The 15,005-nt window shown below is 47.7% G+C and overlaps 2 protein-coding genes across 2 annotated transcripts in view; both read left to right on the top strand.

Moving 5' to 3' along the window:
• Positions 1-15,005, top strand: part of KCTD14 (potassium channel tetramerization domain containing 14) — an 87,335-nt gene that overhangs the window by 36,872 nt on the left and 35,458 nt on the right. The gene's annotated exons all lie outside the window — the stretch shown is intronic.
• INTS4 (integrator complex subunit 4) overlaps positions 1-15,005 on the top strand; it is a 42,131-nt gene that overhangs the window by 18,149 nt on the left and 8,977 nt on the right. The window contains exons 9-16 of the mRNA XM_081197334.1: positions 140-211; positions 1,648-1,822; positions 2,042-2,247; positions 4,851-4,993; positions 6,808-6,923; positions 8,111-8,244; positions 10,682-10,839; positions 12,374-12,467. Coding sequence (XP_081053460.1) covers positions 140-211; positions 1,648-1,822; positions 2,042-2,247; positions 4,851-4,993; positions 6,808-6,923; positions 8,111-8,244; positions 10,682-10,839; positions 12,374-12,467 — 1,098 coding nt within the window. The remainder of the gene's footprint in view (positions 1-139; positions 212-1,647; positions 1,823-2,041; positions 2,248-4,850; positions 4,994-6,807; positions 6,924-8,110; positions 8,245-10,681; positions 10,840-12,373; positions 12,468-15,005) is intronic.

The following is a 15,005-nucleotide window of genomic DNA, read 5'->3' on the forward strand; positions in this document are numbered from 1 at the left end:
ATAAGATAAATAGACCCTCCTTGTTCGGAAGCAGTGTATCTCTTATGCTGAGGACTAACAGCCAGGATTTTTATCTCACCTGTGCTTTGTTCAAAATCACCCTGTTGCTAACCTGCCTCTTTCCCCTCCTTTGTCCCAGGGCTCTATGCAGCAAGTTAGTTCTCACTTCTTAGAACAGACCCTGGACAAGAAGCTGATGTCAGACCTGAGGGTACAGAAACTTCTTTTATTTTATTTTTGATCCTTTCTGCTGTGCATCCCGTGTCCTAACCTCGGCATGCCGGAAAGTTGCACGACAGGTTCCTTTTTGATAGTCCTCGGATCCCTTCTGTGTCTGCAGGAGATCAGAAGCTGGCTTTCTGGCAGGTGGAAGCCAGTGAAATTTGAGCCTCAGCTGCGTTTTCTCAGCCTTTGTCAGCTTGCAGTAAATCTCCCCCAGGCTATTCTGGTTTCTTTGGTGAAGGGTTCCCCGCACATCTTAAGTCACAGCAATTTGGCATGCAGAAACTGAACGCTGAACTAATGGCTTTGGATATTTGCAGAACTTTGGCAGCTGTTTCAAATGAGCGCCACAAAAAGGCACTGAAGATTCTGGGTGCCTTGTGTGTTACTCTTGCCTCTGCTATGGAGTTGTGTTAATGGCCTTGGGGGTGCACTTTATGTTACCATTCATATAACCAACAACAACAAATTTAATTTTTTTGTTCCCTGCCCTCTGATTGGGTTGCCCCGACCACTCTGGGCAGCTTCCAACAGAATATACAAAAACACAACAGAACACAACACATTAAAAGCTTCCTGATAGCTTGGCATTTGAATGTGCTGGCTATAGTCGGGCATCTAGACAGTTAATGCATATTATATATAATAATAAAATTATAATAATATTTTTTTATTTATACCCTGTCCATCTGGCTGGGTTTCCCCAGCCACTCTGGGCGACTTCCAACAGAATATGAAAATACAATAGTCTATTAAACATTAAACGCTTCCCTAAACAGGGAGTGGCGCTGTGGTCTAAACCACTGAGCCTCTTGGGCTTGCTGATCTGAAGGTTGGCAGTTCAAATCCCCACAACAGAGTGAGCTCCCGTTGCTTTGTCCCAGCTCCTGCCAACCTAGCAGTTCGAAAGCACACCAGTGCAAGTGGATAAATTGGTACCGCTGCAGTGAGAAGGTAAATGGCATCCGTCACGGTGTCCTGTTGTGCCAGAAGTAGTTTAGTCCTGCTGGTCACATGACTCGGAAAGCTGTCTGCGGACAAACGCCGGCTCCCTCAGCCTGAAAGTGAGATGAGAGCCACAACCCCATAGTCGCCTTTGACTGGACTTAACCGTCCAGGGGTCCTTTACCTTTACGTTATTGTCAAACGTAATCCATTCCGGAAGATCGTTTGCCTTCCAAAATGTTCAACAACCGAGGAGGTGCAAGGGGCTGGCTGCAAGTTCAGTTGCGAAAATTGAAAAACACGCAGCGGAAGCCATTCGACTTCCGAAGCATGTTTGAAAACGGAAGCATTTACTTCTGGGTTTTCGGTTTTTTAAAAACTGAAACGTTCAGGTGCTCGAAAACCAAGGTACCACTGTATAAGAAATTGTCTCTGCATACCATTTCTGGCATGTGACCTGTACGCTTCTTGCATCTGCAGCGGAAGCGCACAGCCCACGAACGAGCCAAAGAGCTGTTCAGCTCCGGGGAGTTCTCAAGCGGCAGAAAATGGGGTGACGACGCTCCCAAAGAAGAAGTAGACACCGGAGCTGTGAACCTAATTGAGTCGGGTGCCTGTGGGGCATTTGTCCATGGGCTGGAAGACGAGATGTATGGTGCGTGAAGGCTCTGCCCCCAATATCTCCCCTTAAAAAGATCCTTGCTGAATCAAACAGAAGGGTGTGTGTGTGTGTGTGTGTGTGTGTGTGTGTGTGTGTGGACTCCTTAAAGAGGACCTGGTTTCTCTTGATTTCCTCCATCCCCAGCAAAAATATGTAGGGGCAGCCTTCACCGACTGCTCTAACCTTTTCTTTCTCTCGCTCTGCATTTCTCAGAGGTCCGCATTGCCGCGGTGGAGGCCCTCTGCATGCTGGCCCAGTCCTCGCCCTCTTTTGCAGAGAAGTGCCTTGATTTCCTGGTTGACATGTTCAACGACGAGATTGAGGAGGTGAGGCTTCAGTCGATCCATACCATGAGGAAGATCTCCAACAACATCACTCTCCGGGAGGACCAGCTGGACACCGTCCTCGGGGTCTTGGAGGCAAGTGTTCCCCCTCCCTTACCGACAGAGCTTTATTTGGTCCACTTTTCGAGTTGTTCTCTACCTAGCTGTGGGGTTTTTTCTCCCTCGGTTGCTCCTGGTTCATGTTTTTCCCATCACTAGGTCCACAGAGGGGCAGCTATCCTTCCCATAACTGTGGGATGAATTGGGAGCTAGCCATGGGCTTGTGCTCACCCTTCGCTCTTCTCATGCGTCAGTTCTCCCCCCCTCTCGCTTATGGGTTGTCTGATTCTGCTGTCCTGCCAAATTGCGGCCAACCCTAACTTCTAAGTGCATGATTCCCAGCGACGTAGAAAGCTGCAAATTAGCTTCCGGGCCCAATTCAAACGGTTGGTTTTGACCTATAAACCCTTAAATGGCTCAGGTCCACAATAACTCAAGGACCTCCTCTCCCCTAATAATAATAATAATAATAATAATAATAATAATAATAATAATAATAAATAATAATAATATTATCTGGGTGGCTTCCAACACAATATAAAAATACAATAACTAACCTATTAAACATTAAAAGCTTCCCTAAACAAGGCTGCCTTCAGATGTCTTCTAAAAGTCTGGTACAGTGGTACCTCGGGTTACATATGCTTCAGGTTACATACGCACGCTTCAGGTTACAGACTCCGCTAACTCAGAAATAGTGCTTCAGGTTAAGAAATTTGCTTTAGGATAAGAACAGAAATCATGCTCCAGTGGCGCGGCGGCAGCAGGAGGCCCCATTAGCTAAAGTGGTGCTTCAGGTTAAGAACAGTTTCAGGTTAAGAACGGACCTCCGGAACAAATTAAGCACTTAACCCGAGGTACCACTGTAGTTGTTTTTCTCTTTGACATCTGGTGGGAGGGCGTTCCACAGGGTGGGTGCCACTACTGAGAAGGCCCTCTGCCTGGTTCCCTGTAACTTGCCTTCTCACAGCGAGGGAACTGCCAGAAGGCCCTCGGAGCTGGACTTCAGTGTCCGGGCAAAAGGATGGAGGTGGAGACGCTCCTTCAGGTATACCGGACCGAGGCCGTTTAGGGCTTTAAAGGTCAGCACCAACACTTTGAATTGTGCTCGGAAACGTACTGGGAGCCAGCGTAGGTCTTTCAGGACCGGTGTTACATGGTTTCGGTGGCCAAACCGCACATCATCTAAGGCCCTTCTTCATGTGCCGCCTCCGTGTGAGGTCCGGAGGGTCGCAATACAAGAATGGGGCCTTTTCTGCAAGGGCTCCCCATTTGTGGAACGCTCTCCCCAGGGAGGTTCGCTTGGCGCCTTCATTATACTCCTTTAGGCGCCAGGCAAAACACTCCTCTTCAACCAGGCCTTTGGCTGATTCATTGTTTACAGCCTTTTAAATGTGTTTGGGGGGGGGGATTGTTTGTTTTGGTTTTAATTATTGCTTGTGTTTTAATCTTTTGTTTTATTCTATGAACCGCCCTGGGATCTTGGATGAAGGGCGGTATATAAAGTTAATAAACAAAATACAGTGGTACCTCGGGTTAAGTACTTAATTCGTTCTGGAGGTCCGTTCTTAAGCTGAAACTGTTATTAACCTGAGGTACCACTTTAGCTAATGGGGCCTCCCACTGCCGCGCGATTTCTGTTCTCATCCTGAAGCAAAGTTTTTAATCTGAGGTACTATTTCTGAGTTAGAGGAGTCTGTAACTTGAAGCGTCTGTAACCTGAAGTGTCTGTAACCCGAGGTAAAAAGGTAAAGGTAAAGGACCATTAGGTCCAGTCGTGACCAACTCTGGGGTTGCAGCGCTCATCTCGCTTTATTGGCGAAGGGAGCCGGCGTACAGCTTCTGGGTCATGTGGCCAGCATGACTAAGCTGCTTCTGGCGAACCAGAGCAGCGCACGGAAATGCCATTTACCTTCCCGCCGGAGCGGTACCTATTTATCTACTTGCACTTTGACGTGCTTTTGAGCTGTTAGGTTGGAAGGAGCTGGGACCGAGCAACGGGAGCTCACCCCGTCACGGGGATTTGAACCGCCGACCTTCTGATCGGCAAGTCCTAGGCTCTGTGGTTTAACCCACAGCGCCACCTTCGTCCGTAACCCGAGGTGCCACTGTAATAAAAAAACCAAATCAGGCTTCGGGTCCACCTGGGCTCAGTATTGTCTGCCCTGACACGCAGACAATTTTGGCACCTAAGATGCTGCCTTATACAGTGGTGCCCTGCAAGACGAATGCCTCGCAAGACGGAAAACTCGCTAGACGAAAGAGTTTTCCGTTTTGGAGGTGCTTCGCAAAACGAATCTCCTATGGGCTTGCTTTGCAAGACGAAAATGTCTTGCGAGTTCCTGTGGGTTTTTTCCCCTCCCCCCTTTTTCTAAGCCGCTAAGCCGCTTATCAGCTGATCCGATCAGCAGATAAGCCGCTAAAAGCCGCTAATAGCGCTAATCCGCTAATCTGTCAATGGGCTTGCTTCGCAAGACAAAAAAACCGCTAGACGAAGAGAATCACAGAACGGATTCTTTTCGTCTTGCGAGGCACCACTGTACTCGCTCAACACCACTCTGGGTGTTACGCACAGAACCCGCAAGCAAGTGCCCCCAAGACCATCTGTAATATTCTGAGCCTTTTTGTGCTACTTTTAGGATTCTTCCCGAGACATCCGGGAGGCTCTCCACGAGTTGCTGTGTTGCACCAACGTCTCGACGAAAGAAGGCATCCATCTGGCCCTGGTGGAGCTCCTGAAAAACCTCACCAAGTATCCTACCGATAGGGATTCCATCTGGAAGTAAGTGCCACTTCCTTAGACCAGTGAACTCCCCTTCTGGGGGCCACATTCATTCATTCATTGAACTTGCTAGCCACTTTTTCTTTTTTCTTTACAAAAAGGAGCTCAAAGCAACTTAGAAAAAACTGCACATGTACACTGGTCCTGCTCGTTATCCAAAAATTCACTTATCCAAACACAAAGAATTACAGTGGTGCCTCGCAAGATGAAAAGAATCCGTTCTGTGATTCTCTTCGTCTAGCGGTTTTTTCGTCTTGCGAAGCAAGCCCATTGACGGATTAGCGCTATTAGCGGCTTTTAGCGATCAGCGGCTTATCTGCTGATCGGATCAGCTGATAAGTGGCTAGGCGGCTTAGAAAAAAGGGGGGGGAGGAAAAAAACCCAGCAGGAACTTGCAAGACATTGTCGTCTTGCGAAGCAAGCCCATAGGAAATTCGTTTTGCAAAGCACCTCCAAAACGGAAAACTCTTTCGTCTAGCGAGTTTTCCGTCTTGCGAGGCATTCGTCTTGTGGGGCACCACTGTATACCCAAAGCTCACTACATGCGCAACTGATTCAGATATCCAAACAGCTAGAGTTTGCCCACTTTCTTACTTGTTTGTGCTTTGAGTATAGTTAATGCTGTTCGTTGTTATTTATATGGCGGGTGTGCCGCTTTTGGTTCCCTCCCATAAATGTTATGTTAGACGATATATTGATCGTATGATCTCCCCTTTTTTCTTCCCTTATGATATTGTGTGTGTGTGTGCGTGTGCGTGTGTAGCGCTCAAAATCACTTGGGCACTGTGGCGATCACACAGGGTCCCCGGACGTTTAACGGTCTCTTGATCCCTGTGCCACCACTGGGCTCGCTTCCCTGCTGCCACCAACTCGTTACTCTCTGGTAAAACACTGAGTCCAGTCAGTTGTTAAAAGTGAACCAAATAAACAAGTTTATTTTACAAGCATTAACAAGTTTATGGTTTCTCAAATAATTTTCCTGTCAGTATCTTAACTTTAGTTTCTTGACCGGCCTATACCTTCCTAATACCTTCTGACCGATTATCTCAACTGTTTGACTGACTCCTCTTAACAAATTCTGTCACTCTCTCACACCAGACTAGCCCAACCCACAGACTTATCTTCTCTGTCTCTTCTAACTCCAGACTGTCTTCTCAGTCACCCTAACTCTGACTCCTCCCCCCAAAAAACTCTGTGCTTAAAACCTTATACACAGTTAACTCTGCCCCTTGGGTTTCCCTTGGTTAGTCATTTTACAGTTAGTTAACCCTTTCCTTATGAACCCAGTATGATGTCACACAGCAATAATAATAATAATAATAATAATAATAATAATAATAATAATAATAATAATTTATTATTTGTACCCCGCCCATCCCCCAGCCACTCTGGGCGGCTTCCACAAAGACCAAAAATACACTAAGATGTCACACATTAAAAACTTCCCTGAACAGGGCTGCCTTAAGATGTCTTCTGAATGTTAGGTAATTGTTTATCTCTTTGACATCTGATGGGAGGGCGTTCCACAGGGCGGGCGCCACCACCAAGAAGGCCCTCTGTCTGGTTCCCTGTAACTTGGCTTCTCCCGATGAGGGAACCGCCAGAAGGCCCTCAGAGCTGGACCTCAGCGTCCGGGCAGAACGATGGGGGTGGAGACGCTCTTGCCCTAGGAGGGCAAACATCACAGGCACCTTCTGGTGACAAGTGACTAGTAAGTTTCCTTAAAATTCTCAACCATCTTTGTGTTGGGGTTATTGTGAAAGGGAACCTCTGTATCTTTTAGATGTTCACCAGTCTGAATCTCTGTGTTATAGGTGCTTGAAGTTCCTGGGAGGTAGACATCCTACTTTGGTGCTTCCACTTGTTCCTGAACTTTTAGGGACACATCCTTTCTTCGACACCCCGGAGCCTGACATGGATGACCCAGCTTGTATCCTCTTTTTTTTGCTACCCCCTCTCCTTCCCTCTGAATAATGCTTGGCTGACCAGACCACACCGAGCTGTTGTTAAAAACCATGGTTGTCACTTGACTGACAAGCCAGAACTGGAAACCGTGGCTTGAAATAGGCTTGTAAACCATGGTTGGTGCTATGCTTTGGTCTGAAATCTTAAAGTATAGTTTGGGATCTTGATTTTGGGGCACGGTATGGTTTGCTGCAAACAAGAAACAGAAACTTGTTGTCTGCTGTCTTCACAGAGAAAGGAAGGAGCGTGAAAGTCCAAGATTTGATACTGCTCATTCTCACAATGGCAAACCATGGTTAGCCATGAGATCAGAATTTGAATAACTTTTGATTGGGTTTTATAAACTGCGTCAAACAGCGAACTGTAGCTTCAGAACTCTTCAGAAGCTGGAGCACGCTCTAATCAGCAGAGTAATTAACTCTTTGTGACGGAAGGGCAGACAGAGGCATGTGTAAAGCATATTTACAAGCAGTTTATTCAGCATAGGTAAAGGTAAAGGGACCCCTGACCATTAGGGCCAGTCGTGACCGACTCTGGGGTTGTGGCGCTCATTTCGCTTTATTGGCCGAGGGAGCTGGCGTACAGCTTCCGGGTCATGTGGCCAGCATGACTAAGCCGCTTCTGGTGAATCAGAGCAGCGCACGGAAATGCCGTTTACCTTCCCTACTTGCACTTTGACGTGCTTTCGAACTGCTAGGTTGGCAGGAGCTGAGACCGAGCAACAGGAGCTCACCCCGTTGCAGGGATTCAAACCGCCGACCTGATCGGCAAGTCCTAGGCTCTGTGGTTTAACCCACAGCGCCACCCGCGTCCCTTATTCAGCATAGATCAAGACAAAGAAAACATGTCTGCTCTCCTTCATGTCTAAGAGCAGGAAGCAGCAAGCAAAAGCTATACACAAACGGAAGTTCCCAGCAAGCTGTGCTGGAATGTAAACAGACATGTGACATGCAACAATCCACATATCTGTTCCTCTTAGCTGAAACGGAACATCAGTATCCTAACAATGGATTGGTGGCTCTGGGCCCCGTGCTCCTCAACCCTTGCTTCATTACCTGTGAGCGTTCTCTTTGCAGCTTCTCTCCAAAGTTCCTCCCTGTGCATCCAGTTGCTTTGGAATCCTGCTTTTCCCTTAACCTGCGGCGCAAACAGACATTGCAGTCTTGGTTCTCATTTTCAACGCTGCCAAATCGTGCCCAACCATGCCGGCGCTGTTTTCGGATCACACCTTTAGGCACTATGCTTACCTTCGGGACAGTCTCTCTCACCTCGTCCCTCCCTTGCGGGTAAGCCAGTCAATGGTGTTAATCTGTCTCCTGTTTTGTTTTGTTTTTTGTTTCTGTTCTGCTTTTGGAGAATTAACGCTCGTAGGAAGACAAAGCAGGCTGCCACTCCGGGTCCAGACAGCTACAATACGCTGTGTAGTAGTAGTAATAATAATAATAATAATAATAATAATAATAATAATAATAATAATTTTTATTTATACCCCGCCCTCCCCAGCCAAAGCCGGGCTCAGGGCGGCTAACAAGCAATAATAAAAATAAGTTGAATGAATACAACTTAAAAACAAAATTAGAATACAACATTAAAATATTGAAACGTTAAAATATTAAAATGTAGCCTCATCGCAGGAGGAGAAAGGAAAAGAAAAAAAGAAAGAGGGGGAGGGAATCAAATTGGCTCCAAGCCAAAGGCCAGGCGGAACAACTCTGTCTTATGGGCCCTGCGGAAAGAAATCAGATCCTGCAGGGCCCTGGTCTCATGAGGCAGAGCGTTCCACCAGACTGGGGCCAGTGTTGAAAAGGCCCTGCCTCTTGTTGAGGCTAATCTGACTTCCTTAGGGCCTGGGACCACTAGGGTGTTGCTGTTTATGGACCTTGAGGCTCTCCGTGGGGCATACCGGGAGAGGAGGTCCCATAGGTACCAGGGTCCTAGTAGAACACCTTCCATTGCCTGATGCCCTTCAAATGTTTTGAACTACAACTCCCACCAGCAGCCATGCTTTGAGCTCGCGGTTAGGCCTTGCTCTGGGTTCACAGAGCATTGGCCACCCTGGAGAGACAGGGACTTTTGTGGGGAAGCAGGGACCTTCAATCTCAGCAAGACCTATCAGAGATGAGCTGCTGTGCTCATTCGGCCTGACACTCCCAGGCAGGTCATGTTTTTGCTAATATAGTGGTGCCCCGCAAGACGAATGCCTCGCAAGACGGAAAACCTGCTAGATGAAAGGGTTTTCCGTTTTGGGGGTGCTTCGCAAAACGAATTTCCTATGGGCTTGCTTTGCAAGACGAAAATGTCTTGCGAGTTCCTGCGGGGTTTTCCCCCTCCCCCCCTTTTCCCAAGCCGCTAAGCCGCTTATCAGCTAATCCTAAGCCACTAAGCCGCTTAACAGCTGATCTGCTAAGCCGCTTATCAGCTGATCCGCTAAGCCACTAATCCGCTTATCAGCTGATCCGCTAAGCCACTAAACCGCTTATCAGCTGATCCGCTAAGCCGCTAATAGCGCTAAGCCGCTAATCCGCTAATTGGCTTGCTTTGCAAGACGAAAAAACCGCAAGACGAAGAGACTCGCAGAACGGATTCTTTTCGTCTTGCGAGGCACCACTGTAAAGAGTTAGCTCCGACTAGCTCGGTGTAGTTTGCTGCTGGCTCCCCTCCGACGCCACAATGGGTGAATTGTAAAATGCAGCTGTACAACTGTGAGTTGGTAGAGTCCTGAGATGGGGAGTGAACTGTACCACTGGAGGCTGCACTCATAGAGCGGCATTCAGCTGTGTTTTACTCAGAGGAGACCTGTTGAAGTGAATGAACATGACTACGTTAGGCCCATTGATTTCAGTGTGTCTGAGTAAAATGTAGCTGAATACCTAGAGCAGTGATGAGGGCTTTTGCTTTCCTGGTGAGTTTGGGAAGCGCACTGGGCTGCATCATTCTCCTGCCAGTGATTGGGTAGGTAGATAGATAAACTTTAATGTTGTATTTTAATTTTGTTTTTAAGTTGTATTCATTCAACTTATTTTTATTATTTCTCGTTAGCAGCCCTGCCTCGGCTGGGGAAGGCAGGGTATAAATAATAATAATAATAATAATAATAATAATAATAATAATAATAATAATTATTCGCATTAGCCAACGGCCATGGCAACATAAAACAAGCAATATATACAAATAAAAAGACAACAATGGGTAAAAAGGGCAATCAAATGACCAAGATTATCGTTCAGATAGTGGCGCTTAATCTCATTGCACTCTTGATAAACCTAGCAACCTTTGCTGTTGTCTGATCATTTTGATCTGATAAAAGACAGAACCATGTGGCCTCAGATGGGCGGCCTGGGATGGTAAGTAAGAGTGGGGTGATGATCTCATTCCTCAGATCTTTATAAAGGGGACAGGACAGGAGAACATGAGCTACTGTTTCCAGATTGGCCAGTGACTGGGTGCCATCCGCTTTCTGTCGGTGAGCTTCCACATGTCGAAGGGGCAAATTCTACTGCAGGCACTTGTTTTCATGGGTCTTCTTGCTCTTGCTCTGCAGAAATCCTTTTGGAAGAACAACGGCACGTCTTGAAGGTGGTCTCCATCTCTGATTGCTCCCTGGGGAGAAGTCACTGAAATGCCATCACTGAAGATGGATAGCTAAAGTGCAGAGGGGAGACAGAAAATTCCAAAGTGGAATGTGATCTGCTGAACTTAGCTCCTCTTTCTCTCTTTGCTTAGTTGCCTGGGAAAAAGCTGGCGTCCTCACCTGTGTCCGCTGGCCTCGCCCTCCAGGAAGACCCTTCCCAGGAATTCCTACAGCAGAGCCTTGAAAGAGTTTTCAACCTTCAGCACTTAGACCCACAGGGCACCCAGGAGCTGCTTGAATTCACAATTCGGTAATAGTTTCCGAAAAACTAGGAGGCTGCGTTGACCCTTTGCCAATTTGAGGAGCCTTTGGCGATTCTATGTGTGTGCTTTTCAGTTTCGGGGTTCCACAGGTTCCTTAAAATTTTGCACCTGTTGAACAGCAAACCTGTGCAGATCTCCTTAGTCCTCTGGTACAACTCTTTCTCTTTGCATTGCATAAATGTTAACTCTGGCGCAGGGCCTGAGAGTGGGAGGAAATTTTGGCGGCAGGGAGCCCTCGATTCTGCTGGGTCATCGAGGGCTCTGTTTCCCCAACATGGGTTGTGGTATCTATTATTTATTCTACAGTGGTACCTCTGGTTGCGAACGGGATCTGTTCCGGAGGCCCGCTCGCAACGTGAAAAGAGCGCAACCCACAGTGGCGCGTCTGCGCACATGTGGGTTGCGATTCGCCATTTCTGCGCATGGTGTCATTTTGCACTTCTGTGCATGCGCGAGCGGCGAAACCCTGAAGTATCTTTCCGGTACTTCCGGGTCGCCACGGGACGTAACCTGAAAGAACGTAACATGAAGCGGACATAACATGAGGTATAACTGTACAGTGGTACCTCAGGTTAAGTACTTAATTCGTTCCGGAGGTCCGTTCTTAAACTGAAACTGTTCTTAACCTGAAGCACCACTTTAGCTAATGGGGCCTCCCACTGCCGCCGCGCCGCCGGAGCACGATTTCTGTTCTCACCCTGAAGCAAAGTTCTTAACCTGAAGCACTATTTCTGGGTTAGTGGAGTCTGAAACCTGAAGCGTATGTAACCTGAAGCGTATGTAACCTGAGGTACCACTGTATTTAAATTTAAATCCTGCCCCTCCTCGCAACGGAGCCCAGGGCAGCAAACAGCAAGCAGTAAAAGCATCAAAGCCTCTTAAAAACAGTCCCAATGCAGATACAGACCTGACTTCTTCAGACTTATTTATTTGGTTGTTGTGTTTATGGGATGCCTCGTCAAATAAATTCTCCGGGCACAGCATGCAGATACAAGCTTGTGACGGTAAAATCATGCTGCAATAAAACCCACAGTGAGCTCAAGAGGCAATTGCAGGTGCTCGTTTTAAATCTTTTTAAAAATTAAACAATATTATCCGGCTGCCCACAGGTACGTTTCAGAAGTAAGCAAAAACCACCGTGTTTGACAGCGGAACAGACTGCCACAAGAGGTGGTGGACTCTCCTTCCTTGGAGGTTGTTAAGCTGAGGTTGGGTGGCCATCTGTTGTGATGATCTAGTGGAGATTCCTGCATTAAAGGGGGTTGGGCTAGATGACCCTTGGGGTCCCAAGTCTACAAGTCTGCAATGTTGGCCACGCCCCGTGACATCCTTGCAGCCCTTGTTGACTCGCTTTTTATTCTCCTCCATTTATTCCTGGGAGCCTATAAGCAAAAGAGATGTCAGAGGTCGTTAACTCACAAAAGCACTTTGTGTTAACTACTTTTAAGTAAACAAAGCGGGCTCCTCGCCACCACCCCATTAAACCAAGCATGTTTTTATCCCTCTTCCTCTTTGCTCTAGGGACCTTCAGAGGTTCGGGGAGCTCCAGTCCGACTTGGCTGGGGTGGCTGACTTCTCGGCCACTTACCTTCGATGCCAGCTGCTTCTCATTAAGGTAGGCCTTCCTCTGGAGCAACACCTGGTCCCCTTTCCTGAACTTTTCCAGTATGTTGTGGGGTGATGCCCATGCCGCTTAAAAATCTAGCAGACAGCGAACAACACGCAGGCAGTTCAAAGCCAGTCAAACCCGGTGTGTGTGTGTGTGTGTTCATGTGTTATTTCCTGCCCAAAGCGCAGAGACCCCCTGCTTTGCTCAGTGTGAAATTGCCAATTTGTACCTCCAAACGACAGCAGAGGAAGTCCGGGAAATCACGGAAGATGTATTAGGTAAAGAGAATTGGGATTCAGCACATTAGCTGGGAGCTGCCTCGGCAGCCTTTGGAGCTATGGCAATTTGCTGGCTTTGCAGGGGGGGAAATTCTAGCTTCCTTCAGCACTCCCCAACCCCCAGTGCTGTAAACTGGGTACACGATGTCTTAAGATGCAGAAATGGTTGGTAAGTGGATGGAGACTGCTTGGTGTGAGACGGTCAACATGCCCTCCAACATTCCATGATGCAAATAGGAACCTCCTACTGCATAATAGGGGACGCGGGTGGTGCTGTGGGTTAAACCACAGAGCCTAGGACTTGCCGATCAGAAGGTCGGCGGTTCAAATCCCCACGACGGGGTGAGCTCCCATTGCTCTGTCCCTGCTCCTGCCAACCTAGCAGCTCGAAAGCACGTCAAAGTGCAAGTAGATAAATAGGTACCGTTCCGGCGGGAAGGTAAATGGCATTTCCATGCGCTGCTCTGGTTCGTCAGAAGCGGCTTAGTCATGCTGGCCACATGACCCGGAAGCTGTACTCCGGCTCCCTCGGCCAATAAAGCGAGATGAGCGCCGCAGCCCCAGAGTCGGCCACGACAGGACCTAATGGTCAGGGGTCCCTTTATCTTTACCTTACTGCATAATAATGATATTTTATTTTATTTTTGTTTTATTCATTCATTCCCTGCCCATCTGACTGGGTTGCCCCAGCCACTCAGGGCAGCTTCCAACATACATAAAAAACATTATAAGACATTAAGCATTTGAACATTTAAAAACTTCCCTATACAGAACTGCCTTCAGATGTTACTTATATCTTTGGCTTGGGGGGGGTGGGTGGGTCGCAGAACTTGGTACCTTCTAACATTTCTACAGTGAAAATAGGGATGTCCTAAGGAAAAGTGGGACATTCCGGGATCAAATCAGAAACCAGGACGGCTCTTGTAAATTCAGGACTGTCCCTGGAAAATAGGGACACTTGGAGGGTCCGCGTCCAGCAAAAGCTGCTATAGCCAGTGAGTTGTTTGCAGCTGTTTAGTGTAGGTGAACTCTCTTCTGTTCAGTAAGCACGAGACAAGCCCCATGGGAAGCTAGAAGCTTACCAAGCTGTAAGCTGAGTTTTGGGCTTAGCTGAATGTCATTTTCTGTGTTGACTTCTTCGTTAAACCTTTAGACCATTCAGAGGATCACAGGGTGGGTTGCAAAAGATCTCAGAAGCAAGCATTTAACACGAAGTGGTCAGCATTAAAATAAAATTTAATGAAACAGCGGCCAAGATTTATAGCCAGCAGCAGACGGAAGTTACCATGCTCTACAGGAGCAAGAACACTTTTTTCACCCCAAGGCCCACATCCCCTTAGTGACAACCTCTTTGGGGGGGGGCATGTGCCAGTGTTGGGTAGAGTCAGAGGCAAAAGTGGCTGGAGCAATGAATATCCATTTTGCCTTTTGAGCAGTAGATTTTCTATGCACACTCTCACGCCCCTTGTCTATCCTTCCTCCAGGCAAGCAAGAAGCATTGTCAGAGCTCAAAGATGCAGTCCATCTTTGAAACAGCTCAGGAGGATGCAAAGCAGGGCTAGGGAAGGGTCTGATACATTGGGAGGGCCTCCATGTGTCAGCATCGCCCTTGAGCCAGTGCTACCAACTGGACTCATACACTTCAGCCCCGACTGGGTCGAGCTGGGTAGCACTTCCAGAGACCACCTTCTCCACAGGAACTGGTCAAAGTGCTGTGGACTCACAGCTTAGAGTTGTGAGCACCGGATTCACTCCAACAAGAAGAGAGTCGTTGCACAGCAGAGTATAGCAGAGCATAAACGACTCGGAGAGCAGCTCTGTAGAATATCTTCCTTATTCTATCTACAGCTATAATACACAACTATGTACAGAGCTAAATGAGGTCTAAACGAAAAATGCTGAACTGCACTGAGTGTCTGCAGCTGCTCTTAGCAGCCACCTTATCTATACACACGATCTCTCTCTAACACTCAGTCTCTCTCTCTCTTTGATGTGAGGCTGGAGTGAAATAAGTAGAGAGCAGAAATCGCCCCCTCCTCTCTGGAGAATCAGCAGAGAACATCAGCAGATTCTTGGATATGGGAGGGGTGAAATCTCCTCACCATGTTCAGGAGCAGTGTACCACTCAATGCCACTTGCTGGACAAGCCAACCACGAGAGAGGGCTGCTGGCGTTCCCTTCTTGCTTGGGAGCTTCCTTCAGGCTCCTGTGGGAAGCGACTTGCTCTCCCTTGAAAGGCCTTTCGACTTGATCCAGCAGGGGGATG

Source organism: Podarcis bocagei, assembly GCF_964188305.1.
Source record: "Podarcis bocagei genome assembly, chromosome: 6".
NCBI classification, from domain to species: domain Eukaryota; kingdom Metazoa; phylum Chordata; class Lepidosauria; order Squamata; family Lacertidae; genus Podarcis; species Podarcis bocagei.